The following is a 16,005-nucleotide window of genomic DNA, read 5'->3' as shown; positions in this document are numbered from 1 at the left end:
ATTGTCATACCAAAATACTTTAGAATTTAAAAAGACATATCTTAGAATCTTCCATCTGGTGGACACTTTGGAAAAAAATACAACACACAATATTTTTATTCAAAAAGTCAAGAGAGATGCAAGTAAAGTTGGTCCAAGAAAGCACATTTTATTGACAACAAATATCACAATGAAGTTAATTAATCAAATTGATCATCAACAGTTACACAGAAGTTTCAAATTAGGTTTCAAGTTTTATTGTCACATGCACAAGTACAATGGGTGGACTAAAAGGCCAGCAACATGGTATTATTCAATGCACTATGAAATGACACCTTATATACATTCTACAGATCCCACTGAGTATTCCCTACAACATTTTTACTGCTGCACATAGAATAACATTTGCTCTATTCACCAATATGTATTTCATACAGTGATTTCCATTGGGGGCATTTATTTGACCTTGGAACATGTTTTAAAACCCCACATTTATGCAAATGTAACTTAAATATTAACACATGAATCATTGTTAATGTTTAGACAATTATTATTAATATATCATGAACAAATACAGGTTATTGACACTAGTGTACTATTACGTGGGGGACCTTTATTTAGAAAATTTTCGAAATTCTGTGACCGGAAATGTTTTATTATTGTTGCTGACGAGACGCTGATAAAGATTTGTTACTTATTATTCTCAGACGGGGTAGCTACGAACAACGACATAGAAACCATCGTGGTGAAAATAAGGTTTCCCCCCAAGGTAATGCATGAATACCGTGTGTTTTTATTCAACTAGCAGTAAGGCTAACAGCATGCGTCTCTAGCTAGAATAATTTATTACCCAACCCAGTTTGCGTCATTGCCGTGTATGCTTTTCTTTGTTTAGCCTAAAATGTCGGCACTGTTGTGGCTAGTTAGTAACGTTATGAACGAGCTTGCTGTGTAATGTGGGTTAAAATGTAGTTATTAGACTAACTTCTTGGTAGCTAGCTAATATCAGTAGCGCTAGATAACGTTAGCTAACTGAAGATAAACGTGCGTTAGAACCTGTTTTCTGCCATAATCCTTTTCTCATCATGCTGTTGCTTGTGGAAAAAGTGTCCTTGTGTGGGGTGGGATTACACAAAGTGGACAAATACCAACACGTGTGCCATGCAAACGCATTTGAAGCCATTTAAAAACTTACATTGTCATAACTAATATCAACATTGTTTGTATTAGCGTCACTGCAGTCCTAGCCCATTTCATATGACTGGTGTCTTTTACATTGATCTCGACAATTTATTTTCGTTCGGTGGTTGCAATAAGTAGGCTTTTCTTTTCGCTGACGGTTTTTATTGAAGTCAATTCGGCCCATGTCGCATCAGGGTAACGTGGTTCTGGGCTGGAAACGTTATATTACAATAAATTGCCATTGCATGCCACTAAATTCAGCATTACGTTTAAATGCCTGACTAGCTCCCCTCGATAAAACGGAGTAATTATGTCCGGCGGTGGAACAGGAATTTCAACTGACACAATATAGGCCTAAACAAAATCACACATTTAGGGTAAAATTTCTGCTCACTTTATCGATTCTTGACCATTTTGTTTCTCTTAATTATACAACCTGTTGACTTTAGGTTTTCAAAGCAATGGAGGGAGCCATGAAGAATATTTGTTTTAAGTAACCATGTGAATGTATTTTGTGCCCCTGAAGATCACAGGTCCATCTGAAAAGAGCCAGGTTGAGAGAATAGAAGGAAAGGAGATTTAAATGGAGGTGGAAGAGGCAACCAAGTCTGAAGAAGTGCAGGTGGATGCGGCTGGCAGCGAAGAGAAGTCAGATGACGCTTTGTCTAATGGTAGCCACACAACCCCTAAGAGAAGCAGGGGTAGGCCCCCCAAAAACCGACCCGTCTCTGAATCAGATCAAGCCGTATCCAACGGTAGCTCCACAACACCTAAGAGGGAACGGGGTAGGCCCAAAAGACCAGTCACCGAGAAGGGAAGAGGTAGGCCAAGTGGAGCCTTGTCTAATAGTAGCACCACAACACCTGAAAAAGGTCAGCCAAAAGGATCAACCTCCAGGTTAGGTGCTAGCCACATAACACCTAAGAGAAGTGTCAAAGGATCAGTGTTCACAAAACCCAAGATGCTGATGGTTATAGGCAAGCCGTCGCAAGGCCAACCCAGTAAAGTGGTTGACCCCTCCCCTAAGAAGTGTGGCCGGCCCTTTAAAGTTAAATCAAAAAGGGGTAGGCCAAAGAAGATCCTAACACCCGAGGAAGAACAGGAGAGAAAGAAACTGGAAAGTCAGCCAAGTGTGTTGAAGCCACTTGGAAGGCCACGCATCTATCCCCGCAATGACCCACCAGTCACTGAGCCTAGAGGAAGAGGCCGCCCATGCAAGTCTGAGGACAAAAGGGGTGCTCACTTGCGGAAACCCCCCAATCCCCCCATCTATGATGGTCCCCCACGGAAACGGGGCCGTCCCCCTAGTGCAGCAAACAAAGATAAGATCGAGGCAGAACAAGATGAGGCCAACAGTGAACCTCCAGTCAAACAATCCTGCAACTCCAATGAAAAAAGCGAGGAAGGATTTCCTCCAGTCGAAGAGGACAGTGAAACGGGAAAGGTGAACTGAGGAAAGTGAAACCAGAAAGGGGAATGGAGAAAAGCGGATGAATATACAGAAGACACCAAGAAGCCAGTTACCCCCAGTGACGGCAGTAGCTTTCTTGGGGCCATAAGCAGGATGTTTGGCGACAGCCCGACCAGAGCAAGTACTCCCCACTTCATAGCTGCCCTGTTTTTCCAGTATAATTGCTGATATGAGATCATCTGATAATGCAGTTTTATATTGGGGTGATCTCAGTTATGAATATAGATAATGCACTTTCGCTTGTCTGATTGCATTCTTCACCTTTATGGGGTTAAAATGGTTAGCCTTATTGTTGACCTGGACCATGCAACTTCCAATTCTTTCTCTGCATTGTTGGGAAGGGCCCACAAGTAAGCATGTCACTTAGTTAGTCTATGCCTGTTTATGAAGCGTGTGACAAATGCATTTGATTTGAACCCAACGTCTCTCAAATTTCTACATTTAAAATGTACAGTTTCACAACTTGAGGGGTTTGTTCACCAATTGAATCCTTGTAGTTTGCTTATCAATGTTACTCCTCAGATCATTTTATGATTTAGACTTAAGTAGTTTTTTTTTTTGTTGACTGTCAGTCCTGATCACTAGGCCTACTTTGACATAACCAGTGGAGTAACATTTTAAAACAGGACAGCTTGTGAGATTTTTTAGATTTGAGTCTTTTCAATAATTTTCTTTTGACATTTTAATGTGTTCATTGTCATTAAAATCTGGTTGATTACAAAAATGTTATAGTTGTGGATGACTTGGTTTCACAGACCCTGGACAAATGTTATACACGTTTTAGGCTACATGTATTGGGCTATATCATGAACTCTTGACCATTTGAAATTTGAGTATAAATGCATTCCTTTATGTATCCACCTGTCAATTTAAACTCTGCCACTGACCGACTGCATTATACAGTGGCAAAGTATGTGAACCCTTTGGAATTACCTGGATTTCTGCATAAATTGGTCATAAAATGTGATCTGATCTTCATCCAACAATAGACTGCTTAAAACACAATTTCTCATGACTTTATTTTCACACACCATGTAAACATTCACAGTGCAGGGTGGGAAAGTATGTGAACCCTTGGATTTAATAACTGGTTGACTCTTTTGGCAGCAATAACCTCGACCAAACGGTTTCTGTAGTTGTGGATCAGACCTGCACAACAGTTAGGAGAAATTATGGATCATTCCTCTTTAAAAAAACTGTTTCAGTTCAGCAATATTCTTGGGTGTGAACCGCTCTTGAGATCATGGCACAGCATCTCAACCGGGTTGAGGTCAGGGTGTATTTTTTTCTGTTTAAACAATTCTGTTGATTTACCTGTTTTGGGTCGTTGTCCTTTTGCATTACCCAACTTCTGTTGGCGGACAGATAGCCTTACATTCTCTGTCAAAATGTCCAACTTGGGAATACATTTTTCCATCAATGATCGCAAGCTGTCCAGGCCCTGAGGCAGGAAAGCAGCCCCAAACCCAGTCCCTCCACCATACTTTACAGGATGAGGTTTGATGTTGGTGTTGTGCCTTTTTTCTCCACATAGTGTTATGTTCCGTCCAAACAACTCAACTTTAGTTTAATCTGTTCACCGAATATTTAGCCAGTAGCGCTGTGGAACATCCAAGTGCTCTTTTGTTAACTTCAGACATGTTGCAATGTTTTTTTTTTGGACAGCAGTGGCTTTTTCCATGGTATCCACCCATTAACACCATTTTAGTTTAGTGTTTCACGGATTGTAGACTCGGCAGAGTTGTTAGCATGTCCCAGGGATTTCTGTAAGTATTTAGCTGACACACTAGTATTCTTCTTAACCTCATTGAGTATTCTGCACTGTGCTCTTGCAGTCATCTTTGCAGGACTGCCACTCCTAGGGAGAGTAGTAAGTGCTGAACTTTCTCCATTTATAGACAATGTCTTACCTTGGACTGATGATCAAGGCTCTGAGATACTTTTGTAACCCATTCCAGCTTTATGCAAGTCAACGATTCTTAATCTTTTGAGAGCTATTGTTCAAGCTATGGTTAACATCAGTCAATTCTTGTGAATAGCAAAACTCCAATTGTGAGGTAAATTTTTAATAGGGCAGCTCTAACCAACATCTCCAATCTCGTCTCATTGATTGGACTCCAGTTTAGCCGACGCCTGACTCCAATTAGCTTTTGAAGTCTTTAGCCTAGGGGTTCACATACTTTTTCCAACCTACACTGAATGTTTAAATGTATTTTTCTTGTCTCTATTGAATACAATATTTTGTGTTAGTTTAAGCACGTGTTTGTCTTGACTTAAGTGAATAGATACAATTTATGCAGAAATCCAGGTAATTCCAAAGGGTTCACATACTTTCTCTTGCCACTGTATAGTCTAGAGGAAATCTATTGAGATACTGTATCTTCCAATATTGTACATCAATCCACTGTACATTTCACATTTGTTTATTCATCCTTTTTACTATGTTTTTGCTTATAGCTGTATTAATTTACTTTAGTTTGCTCCTCAATTCATGCACCTTGGTTGGAGTGAGTTCCCTTCATATTGCAATAATACTGTACCAAAAGTGACATTTGGGTAGTGCAATCTGCCATGTTCTAAATCGGGCTAATTCTTGTCACTGAGTTTTAATCAAGTAGGCCTAATTTTAGTAGAGCAATGCATTTGTTTTTAATTTGGTCTTTTCTCATACAGCTTTGTAGCTTGAGCCCATCTTTCAAATCCTAAATGACCCATGTCAGCAGTTCTGGTAGGTCCGTGATTGTCTAGGTTGAGGGGAATTTCTGATTAATCCAGAACAAGGTCTGTGAAACCACTGAAGGTAACATGAATGAGTTGTTTTCAGAGTGTGTAAATTGTAAGTTTACTGCAATAAAATGTCAAACTTTATTACAGGTGGTTTTTAAATGTCAATAAAGCTTAGTCTTATTTAGTATCTCTGGCTTTTGAGTGTATCGAATTACATGTTAAATTGTGAGCCAAGTCAGCGTCCCTGGAGCTGTTTAATTTGGCCTTTTTAACTAGGCAAGTCAGTTAAGAACAAATTCTTATTTACAATGCCGGCCAAACCTGGACGACGCTGGGACAATTATGCGCCGCCCTATGTAGGGGTAAATGCATACCGGCAGGAGACGTACCTGTGTCACATCAGCAGCCCCCTGTGCATGGGTTCACTTCATGCTGCTCACAGCGTGGTAGCCACGGGACCAAAACAGTGGAAAAGTTGAGCCTCCCGCTTTAACGCTCTTCGTTGTGGAAATTAACCCACTTTCTGCATCTACGTCCTATCGCCGAGTCTACCTTTTATTTAAACTTACTGTGCCGGTGGGCAGGACGGTTAGTCTCAAATTACCCCTGTTAACAATACCTTTTAGATGGTCATTAAAAGACTTCCCAACCAGGTCTGTTGTAGACCCACTTACTCTGCTAACCTTGTCAAAATAAAAGTCCCCCACAAGTTATTCCTTTTGTCCACATATGGTGCGTGACGTGCTGGACTTTTACGTGTAAGCAGAGGAAGTGGGTCGGAAACACATACATTCCTTCAGATACGGTCTCAAATTCACCATTTTAAAATGACCCACCGGCACAGTAACTTTCAATTAAATTTGATTTCACTTCTGGCTTCCCACAGGCTTTTTGTGCAGCCAAATACCGTCAGTCCCCGTGTACCGGTTCGTACATAAAACATTCTCCATTCAGACTGCAAAGGTGACGATTTCCTCAACCCGATTAAATGTCGAGAAGGTGAAAATTAAAACGGGGTATGCATACATTCTTTATGAAACCACCATGCTAGAGAGTGGCTAATACCTAGGAATGCTAGTTTACCCGTCAATGCGGAGCACAACATTAGGATTAGCCATTAGTGTGATGGTGAAAAAAAAAAGGGGGGGTTTCAAAGAAAGTATGTGTTTTTCACCCCCGCCTTCTCACCATTAAATCAAGCTGAAGAAATGGATACCTTTGGAGCCTTTATGTACGACCGGGTCCACGGGGGATACGAGTGTATAGCAGCTGGCTGCCAGGGTTTCCGTTATAAAAATGTGCCGGACATTTGACCAGTTGCATTTTAAATTTACCGGACCCATATGCATTGGGTGTGTAACCTGATTAGGACATTGTTCGATTCTGAAAATATGAAATGATAGTTATTCATGCCACTGATGGAGTGATGTTGGGGGTCTACAACAGAAGTTAAGGGTTATAGGAGGAAGGTATATAATGGGTGCAACTAAGCTTGGAATGTGTTGAGTGCAGGGACGCGATTACATGTGGAAGGCATTGATAAGGAGAGAGGGTAATGTATAACGTTTACATTATGTCAGGATATGTTAATTGTTAGCCATCAGGGATCCTCTGGGAGAAGAGACGCAGTCTGGTATCAATAACCATGACAGCCTTGAGTTGGGGTAGAGGTCAGGTCAGATGAAGTGAGGAAGAACCGATATCACTAAGGAGTGATCGAGACTGGAGGAGGAGACTCAGCCTAGGAGAAAGGGTTAAATATCAGTGCTTGTGTGAAATCGTCTAAATTACAGCTGTAACGACCCTTTGGGAAGAATTAAACTAGTGTCCGAGAGTTATTTACTCTGAAAAATAAGAACATAACGACAAATCACATTTAGATTATGGTAATTAATCTTAACCGAACATGCAAGTCAACAATGCTTTAATGCGTGTCCTTACTGCGCACTGTGAAGATGTCAGAACAAGGCCTTGTCTAGACTTGACAGTTCATGCAGCTTTAATATTCTGATCATGGAATTCCGAAGGCGTCATGCGTCTACACCTACATTTAAATGTGTCTACCGTGTTAACACTGTGTCTGGATTGGTTTTTCCCGTGCTATATTCAAATGCCAGTATGCATTCTACAGTGGAATATATAACATATTATAAACATAACTGATGGCAGTAGCTTACTGCTTTGATGCTAGCTAGATACAGTAATGTCAAAAAGGGCTTGCAAAAGGTTCCACCTCCTGAAGTGCTCAGCCAGATCTGAACACAATCAGACCATAAAGTGACTTTCGTGCGTCTAGACCGGTCTTTTCAATGCAATCTTCGATTCTGGTAGCAGAAGTCGCATGTAAGTATCAAGTGTAGACACAACCTAACTGTCCACATTTACTTTTCCTAAGCCAACAAGACGAGTAACGAACAGCAAAATCACTAGTCTATGCATAGGTGGCGGTGCATGAGTTAAGTTGGGGAAGCAAATTTTCACCATAAAAATTCACTTTTATAATGAAGCATTCCATGCATCATTGCATTTGCAGACTTATGCAAAATAGCTTACTATTTGTAATGTGACTCCAAGATCGCATAGCAGTTCAGACGTCTTTTGTCCTCCTCTTGTCGTGTCCTGTATATATATATATATATTTACAACTTTTTTCACATACATTTTATTTTTATTTTCCATCAACTCATCTTCAAAACACTCTCCTGCAACCCGCCTCACCAATTTATATTTATAAAAAAGTATTATTTACCTCAGATCTGTAATCCTCCAAGAAGCTAGCCAGAAACTCCAAGAAGCTAGCCAGAAACTAGCCAGAAGCTAGCCAGGAGCTAGCCCAGAAGCTAATCCAGAAGCTAATCAGAAGCTAGTTAGCTTCTTTACTGGCAAATCGTTAGTATTCAGCTAACCACGGTTGTGGTCATCAGCTATCCTTTAGCTCGAAAATCTATCAAATTCATCGCCAGTTTTGTACGGCGCAGCGCGGCTCGGAACGGAACATACCGGACCAATTTTTCTCTCCATGTCCCTGGATTTCAACTGCTCTCTGGACATTCATACCCGGATCTCACAGCTAGCTAGCTGCTATCCGTGTGACAATCGGCTTTCGTCGATTCCGGAGCAAACATCAATTATTCCGGTGCTAGCCAGCTCCGTCAATCACTCCTGAGTTCCATCATTCACTCCTGGGCTGCAGTCACCTATCCGGACCCGTTTTACTGCCTACGCGGAGCCCCACCGGGCCTTCACAACTGGACTGCCGACGTTATCTACCTGAAGGAGATCCGGCTGGCTCCTCCGTCGCAACGTTACCTGAACGCCCATCTGCGGCCCGCTAACCGTTAGCTGTCTTACCGGCTGCTATCTGAATAGACAATCGGACTATTTATTTATTTTTATTATTATTATTATGTTTTCTTCTCGGGCCTCTATAACTATATCTATTGTTCTTATTTTTGTTGTTGTTGTGTGATTTGGATTAATCCCCTCTACCACACGGAACCCCACTAATCTACTGACCAAACGCAAGAGGTGGCTAACAACATACCTCCATCCTATGCTAGCTTGCTACCGATGGCCTGGCTAGCTGTCTAAATCGCCGTGACCCTCAACCAACCTCTCCACTCACTGGACCCTTTTGATCACTCGACTAAGCATGCCTCTCCTTAATGTCAATATGTCTTGTCCATTGCTGTTCTGGTTAGTGTTTATTGGCTTATTTCACTGTAGAGCCTCTAGTCCTGCTCACTATACCTTATCCAACCTATTAGTTCCACCACCCACACATGCAATGACATCTCCTGGTTTCAATGATGTTTCTAGAGACAATATCTCTCTCTTCATCACTCAATACCTAGGTTTACCTCCACTGTATTCACATCCTACCTTACCTTTGTCTGTACATTATACCTTGATGCTATTTTATCGCCCCCAGAAACCTCCTTTTACTCTCTGTTCCAGACGTTCTAGACGACCAATTCTTATTGCTTTTAGCCGCACCCTTATTCTACTCCTCCTATGTTCCTCTGGCGATGTAGAGGTGAATCCAGGCCCTGCAGTGCCTAGCTCCACTCCTATTCCCCAGGCGCTCTCTTTTGACGACTTCTGTAACCGTAATAGCCTTGGTTTCATGCATGTTAACATTAGAAGCCTCCTCTCTAAGTTTGTTCTATTCACTGCTTTAGCACACTCTGCCAACCCGGATGTTCTAGCTGTGTCTGAATCCTGGCTTAGGAAGACCACCAAAAATTCAGACATTTTAATTCCAAACTACAACATTTTCAGACAAGATAGAACTGCCAAAGGGGGCGGTGTTGCAATCTACTGCAAAGATAGCCTGCAGAGTTCTGTCCTACTATCCAGGTCTGTACCCAAACAATTTGAACTTCTACTTTTAAAAATCCACCTCTCTAAAAACAAGTCTCTCACCGTTGCCGCCTGCTATAGACCACCCTCTGCCCCCAGCTGTGCTCTGGACACCATATGTGAACTGATTGCCCCCCATCTATCTTCAGAGCTCGTGCTGCTAGGCGACCTAAACTGGAACATGCTTAACACCCCAGCCATCCTACAATCTAAACTTGATGCCCTCAATCTCACACAAATTATCAATGAACCTACCAGGTACCTCCCCAAAGCATTAAACACGGGCACCCTCATAGCTATCATCCTAACCAACTTCCCCTCTAAATACACCTCTGCTGTCTTCAACCAAGATCTCAGCGATCACTGCCTCATTGCCTGCATCCGTAATGGGTCAGCGGTCAAACGACCTCCTCTCATCACTGTAAAACGCTCCCTGAAACACTTCAGCGAGCAGGCCTTTCTAATCGACCTGGCCGGGGTATCCTGGAAGGATATTGACCTCATCCCGTCAGTAGAGGATGCCTGGATATTTTAAAAAAAAAAATGCCTTCCTAACCATCTTAAATAAACATGCCCCATTCAAGAAATGTAGAACCAGGAACAGATATAGCCCTTGGTTCTCCCCAGACCTGACTGCCCTTAACCAACACAAAAACATCCTATAGCGTTCTGCATTAGCATCGAACAGCCCCTGTGATATGCAGCTGTTCAGGGAAGCTAGAAACCATTATACACAGGCAGTTAGAAAAGCCAAGGCTAGCTTTTTCAAGCAGAAATTTGCTTCTTGCAACACTAACTCAAAAAAGTTCTGGGACACTGTAAAGTCCATGGAGAATAAGAACACCTCCTCCCAGCTGCCCACTGCACTGAAGATAGGAAACACTGTCACCACTGATAAATCCACCATAATTGAAAATTTCAATAAGCATTTTTCTACTGCTGGCCATGCTTTCCACCTGGCTACTCCTACCCCTGTCAACAGCACTGCACCCCCAACAGCAACTCGCCCAAGCCTTCCCCATTTCTCCTTCTCCCAAATCCATTCAGCTGATGTTCTGAAAGAGCTGCAAAATCTGGACCCCTACAAATCAGCCGGGCTAGACAATCTGGACCCTTTCTTTCTAAAATTATCTGCCGAAATTGTTGCCACCCCTATTACTAGCCTGTTCAACCTCTCTTTCGTGTCGTCTGAGATTCCCAAAGATTGGAAAGCAGCTGCGGTCATCCCCCTCTTCAAAGGGGGGGACACTCTTGACCCAAACTGCTACAGACCTATATCTATCCTACCATGCCTTTCTAAGGTCTTCGAAAGCCAAGTCAACAAACAGATTACCGACCATTTCGAATCTCACCATACCTTCTCTGCTATGCAATCTGGTTTCAGAGCTGGTCATGGGTGCACCTCACCACGCTCAAGGTCCTAAACGATATCTTAACCGCCATCGATAAGAAACATTACTGTGCAGCCGTATTCATTGATCTGGCCAAGGATTTTGACTCTGTCAATCACCACATCCTCATCGGCAGACTCAACAGCCTTGGTTTCTCAAATGATTGCCTCGCCTGGTTCACCAACTACTTCTCTGATAGAGTTCAGTGTGTCAAATCGGAGGGTCTGTTGTCCCGACCTCTGGCAGTCTCTATGGGGGTGCCACAGGGTTCAATTCTTGGACCGGCTCTCTTCTCTGTATACATCAATGAGGTCGCTCTTGCTGCTGGTGAGTCTGATCCACCTCTACGCAGACGACACCATTCTGTATACTTCCGGCCCTACTTTGGACACTGTGTTAACAACCCTCCAGGCAAGCTTCAATGCCATACAACTCTCCTTCCATGGCCTCCAATTGCTCTTAAATACAAGTAAAACTAAATGCATGCTCTTCAACCGATCGCTACCTGCACCTACCCGCCTGTCCAACATCACTACTCTGGACGGCTCTGACTTAGAATACGTGGACAACTACAAATACTTAGGTGTCTGGTTAGACTGTAAACTCTCCTTCCAGACCCATATCAAACATCTCCAATCCAAAGTTAAATCTAGAATTGGCTTCCTATTTCGCAACAAAGCATCCTTCACTCATGCTGCCAAACATACCCTTGTAAAACTGACCATCCTACCAATCCTCGACTTTGGCGATGTCATTTACAAAATAGCCTCCAATACCCTACTCAACAAATTGGATGCAGTCTATCACAGTGCAATCCGTTTTGTCACCAAAGCCCCATATACTACCCACCATTGCGACCTGTACGCTCTCGTTGGCTGGCCCTCGCTTCATACTCGTCGCCAAACCCACTGGCTCCATGTCATCTACAAGACCCTGCTAGGTAAAGTCCCCCCTTATCTCAGCTCGCTGGTCACCATAGCATCTCCCACCTGTAGCACACGCTCCAGCAGGTATATCTCTCTAGTCACCCCCAAAACCAATTCTTTCTTTGGCCGCCTCTCTTTCCAGTTCTCTGCTGCCAATGACTGGAACGAACTACAAAAATCTCTGAAACTGGAAACACTTATCTCCCTCACTAGCTTTAAGCACCAACTGTCAGAGCAGCTCACAGATTACTGCACCTGTACATAGCCCACCTATAATTTAGCCCAAACAACTACCTCTTTCCCAACTGTATTTAATTTATTTATTTTGCTCCTTTGCACCCCATTATTTTTATTTCTACTTTGCACATTCTTCCATTGCAAAACTACCATTCCAGTGTTTTACTTGCTATATTGTATTTACCTTACCACCATGGCCTTTTTTGCCTTTACCTCCCTTCTCACCTCATTTGCTCACATTGTATATAGACTTGTTTATACTGTATTATTGACTGTATGTTTGTTTTACTCCATGTGTAACTCTGTGTCGTATCTGTCGAACTGCTTTGCTTTATCTTGGCCAGGTCGCAATTGTAAATGAGAACTTGTTCTCAACTTGCCTACCTGGTTAAATAAAGGTAAATAATAATAATAATAATAATAATAATAATAATAATAATGTGATGAGTAGATTGCCTAAAATATGATGGTCCAATGCTTAAATTGTAAATCAGGAGATACTGAAACAAAAAGTAGGCCTAGAGGCACTTAGAGAAGTTGCACACATTGGGGATTATTTTATTATTGGGTCCGGGAAGAATTTTGCATGAAATGTGTTCATAGTCATTTTATGACTGGAGACTTTCTTAATACCTCACAATGGCACTGAGAATCTGAAGTCAATACAAACGGCCACCAGCCTAGGTGTGTGGAGACATACAATATTGTGCTAGAAAAGTTTTCACTCAACCAATGATGTGCAGCTTGTTTTACTTGTATTCATTTTTTTTCCTCCACCCAATAGGCTTATTTGGAAGTTGATCAAATATTTCGGTAGCCTACAGTCAGATTTGAGTATTCTCTCAAGAAGGAGCCAATTGCTTTCCAACCTGTGTTCCCGCAATTGTATTTGAAATATTGCAAAAAGCTTGTTCTGGCTGCATACTGTTCACTGACAGATTTGCCGAGCTTTCCCGGGCTCTATGCCTTGTGATTGGGCTACAATCCCAATCCACAGTGGGGCATTTTTTTTTGTACTTTTACCCCCTTTTTCCACCCCCTTTTCAGGATATCCAATTAGTAGTTACAATCTTGTCCCATCGCTGCAACTCCCCTACAGACTCGGGAGAGGGGAAGGTCGAGAGCCATGCGTCCCCCAAAATATGACCCTACCAGCTGCACTGCTTCTTGACACTGCTTGCTTAACCCGAAATTCAGCTGCACCAAGGACAAGGAAATCCCATCCGGCCAAACCCTCCCCTAACCCAGACAATGCTGGGCCAATTGTGCACTTCGTTTCATGGGTCTCCCGGTCACGGTCAGGTGTGACACACACCCCCCCCCCAACCCCCACCCGGGATTGAACCTGGGTCTGTAGTGAAGCCTCAAGCACTGCACCACTCGGGAGGCCTGCTAGGCTTCTTTTAAAAAAAAAAAATTTTTTAAAGATGCCATTGGTCCTCTGGATAAATTATAGGCATACTCCTGGTGGACTATTCTGAATTATTTCATTTATTTCTGAACAGAGTAGTAATTCTATAACTTTAGAAAATGTATTTCAATTAAATCCGCTCCTCCAGCGCCCTTCCCGCGGCTATGATTATATAAAGAAATAAGTGAAGTACAACGCTGGAGAGATGAGTTGCAGGCTCAACTCTAGCAGAGATCATAGAAAATAAATGTCATACTAGTTCTGCGCGCTTCTCCCTCTCACCACAGCAACGGCCATGTATTGGTCTCAAACAGGCTATATGTATCATACGCGGGCTGAAAATCTAGGTTCACATTACGTTTTTTTCAGGGGGCAGGAAAATTAATGAGAAGGCAACTCGAATGAGCTCTGGTTGCTTTTATTATAATTTTTTACATAGAAAACAATGACTTTTTTTCTCTCATGTAGACGTACCAGATCCGGCCAAATAGTTTCCGGAACGAAACTGTCCTGTTCCGGCAGGATCTGGCTCAAATTAACCACTGCATTTAGCCAGGCTAACAATAGAACTCATTCACTGTTTGCAAAAAAAGTCTGTTCAATGAATGACTGAGCGCGTATAGCCCTGGGCTATAACATACGTTTCTTCTTTCTTCGCACAGGAAAAATAAATTTCAAGCAATTCTACTACACTTTATATGACTGGTAGACATGAGCAGAATCTTTTTTTTATGACAATTTACAGGATAGCCTAATCTGCTGATACTGACAAACATATCATATAATAGGCCTACGAGAAATGGAGGAGGAAAATATTGTCTAAAAACAAACTTAACTGGCACTGACCTAACAATGATAGAGTGAACATGCGCAGTGCGCACTCACCGGGGGCTATGGCTGATGCTCTTCGCTGGTGCCAATAAGATAGGCCTACTGTTCACTCAATTAAGTTGAGTTAGCTTCGTATTTAAGTTTTTAGCTTCGTATTTTAAAATGGTCTTAACTTTACAGCAATAACATTGTTTGGAAAGCAAATGGCTTTCCCACATTTTTGTATTTTTTTATTATATTGCGATATGCCTGGCTGGCTGGGCCTCTACTTTTCACGGAGAGTCGCAAGTCAACAATTATCTATTAAGTATTTGCTGCGCGCGCTGCCTTTCCTTCCGGACTGTAGGCCATGTGATTTAAAACAATCCACAGTTTATTTTTGTTTAAGGCTAGGGGAAGTTAATGATCCCCTGTGCCCAAATCATGCTTTAGTAGCCTATTTTATTTATTTATGTATAGACAGGAGTACTGTAGGCTAAATTAGGCTATATCAGTTTGGCAATTTACTTAGGGAAAGCTTCCCCTAGCCTTATGGACGCGGCGCCTATGTCAATCGGTCAGCTTGTCATGAAAGAGACAGCCCAAACAGACTCTGGGGACAGCTGTGAGACGATAGATCCCAAATTCATACAACCAGTAGGCCAAGGTACATCATTTTTATTTATTTTTTTAAGCAAAGAATCTGACGTAACAGCTCAACATTTAAGCTTAAAATGTTGATAAACTATTTGTTATTATTATTGCAGCAAAGCACACAAGGCAGTATGGAACATGCAAGTGTGCATTTGGCTACAGGACAATTAACGTTGAAAACTAATAGAACATGAGAGAAATAGCCTAGTGGTTTCAATGGCATATGGGAATCTTTATAAAATAATTGCATTCCCTGATATGGTCGAACTTTGCCTTGGCTACTTTGAAAGCAAGGTAAAACATGCCTCATAATATGTAGTAAAACGTTCAGGTTTTAATTTAAGTAACTATATGTTTTCAAAATGCATACTGCCTCCAGCTCATTGCAAAGTGGTGTGTCGTGCTAATGAAGCCGGTCTTCTTAATAAAAAGCTATTTTTAATCATGGCCAAAACTTTTTAAAACACAATTGCATTTACACTTTACAAAAATGAATGCAACAATTTCAAAGATTTTACTGAGTTACAGTTCATATAAGGAAATCAGTCAATTTAAATAAATTCATTAGGCCCCAATCTATGGATTTCACATGACTGGGAATACAGATATGCAGCTGTTGGTCACAGATACCTTTAAAAAAAAAAGTTATGTATGGGTCTGGACAAGAAAACCAGTCAGTATCTGGTGTGACCATTTGCCTCGCATAGAGTTGATCAAGCTGTTGATTGTGGAATGTTGTCCCACTCTTCAATTGCTGTGCGAAGATGCTGGATATTGGCGGGAACTGGAACACGTTGTTGTACATGTCGATCCAGAGCATCCCACACTTGCTTAATGGGTGACATGTCTGGTGAG

The 16,005-nt window shown here is 41.9% G+C and overlaps 2 protein-coding genes across 5 annotated transcripts in view; one reads left to right on the top strand and one right to left on the bottom strand.

Annotated features, from left to right (window-relative positions):
• LOC110530001 (ATP-dependent zinc metalloprotease YME1L1) overlaps positions 1-16,005 on the bottom strand; it is a 58,001-nt gene that overhangs the window by 34,501 nt on the left and 7,495 nt on the right. The window lies entirely within an intron of this gene.
• Positions 598-5,546, top strand: LOC110530002 (chromosomal protein D1). The gene is made up of 2 exons (XM_021612751.2): positions 598-748; positions 1,688-5,546. The coding sequence occupies exon 2, from the start codon at positions 1,745-1,747 to the stop codon at positions 2,612-2,614; it is 870 nt and encodes a 289-aa protein (XP_021468426.2). The 5' UTR covers positions 598-748; positions 1,688-1,744; the 3' UTR covers positions 2,615-5,546.

This window comes from Oncorhynchus mykiss, chromosome 8, assembly GCF_013265735.2.
Source record: "Oncorhynchus mykiss isolate Arlee chromosome 8, USDA_OmykA_1.1, whole genome shotgun sequence".
Taxonomy (NCBI): domain Eukaryota; kingdom Metazoa; phylum Chordata; class Actinopteri; order Salmoniformes; family Salmonidae; genus Oncorhynchus; species Oncorhynchus mykiss.
This window is presented reverse-complemented; position numbering and strand designations above follow the sequence as displayed.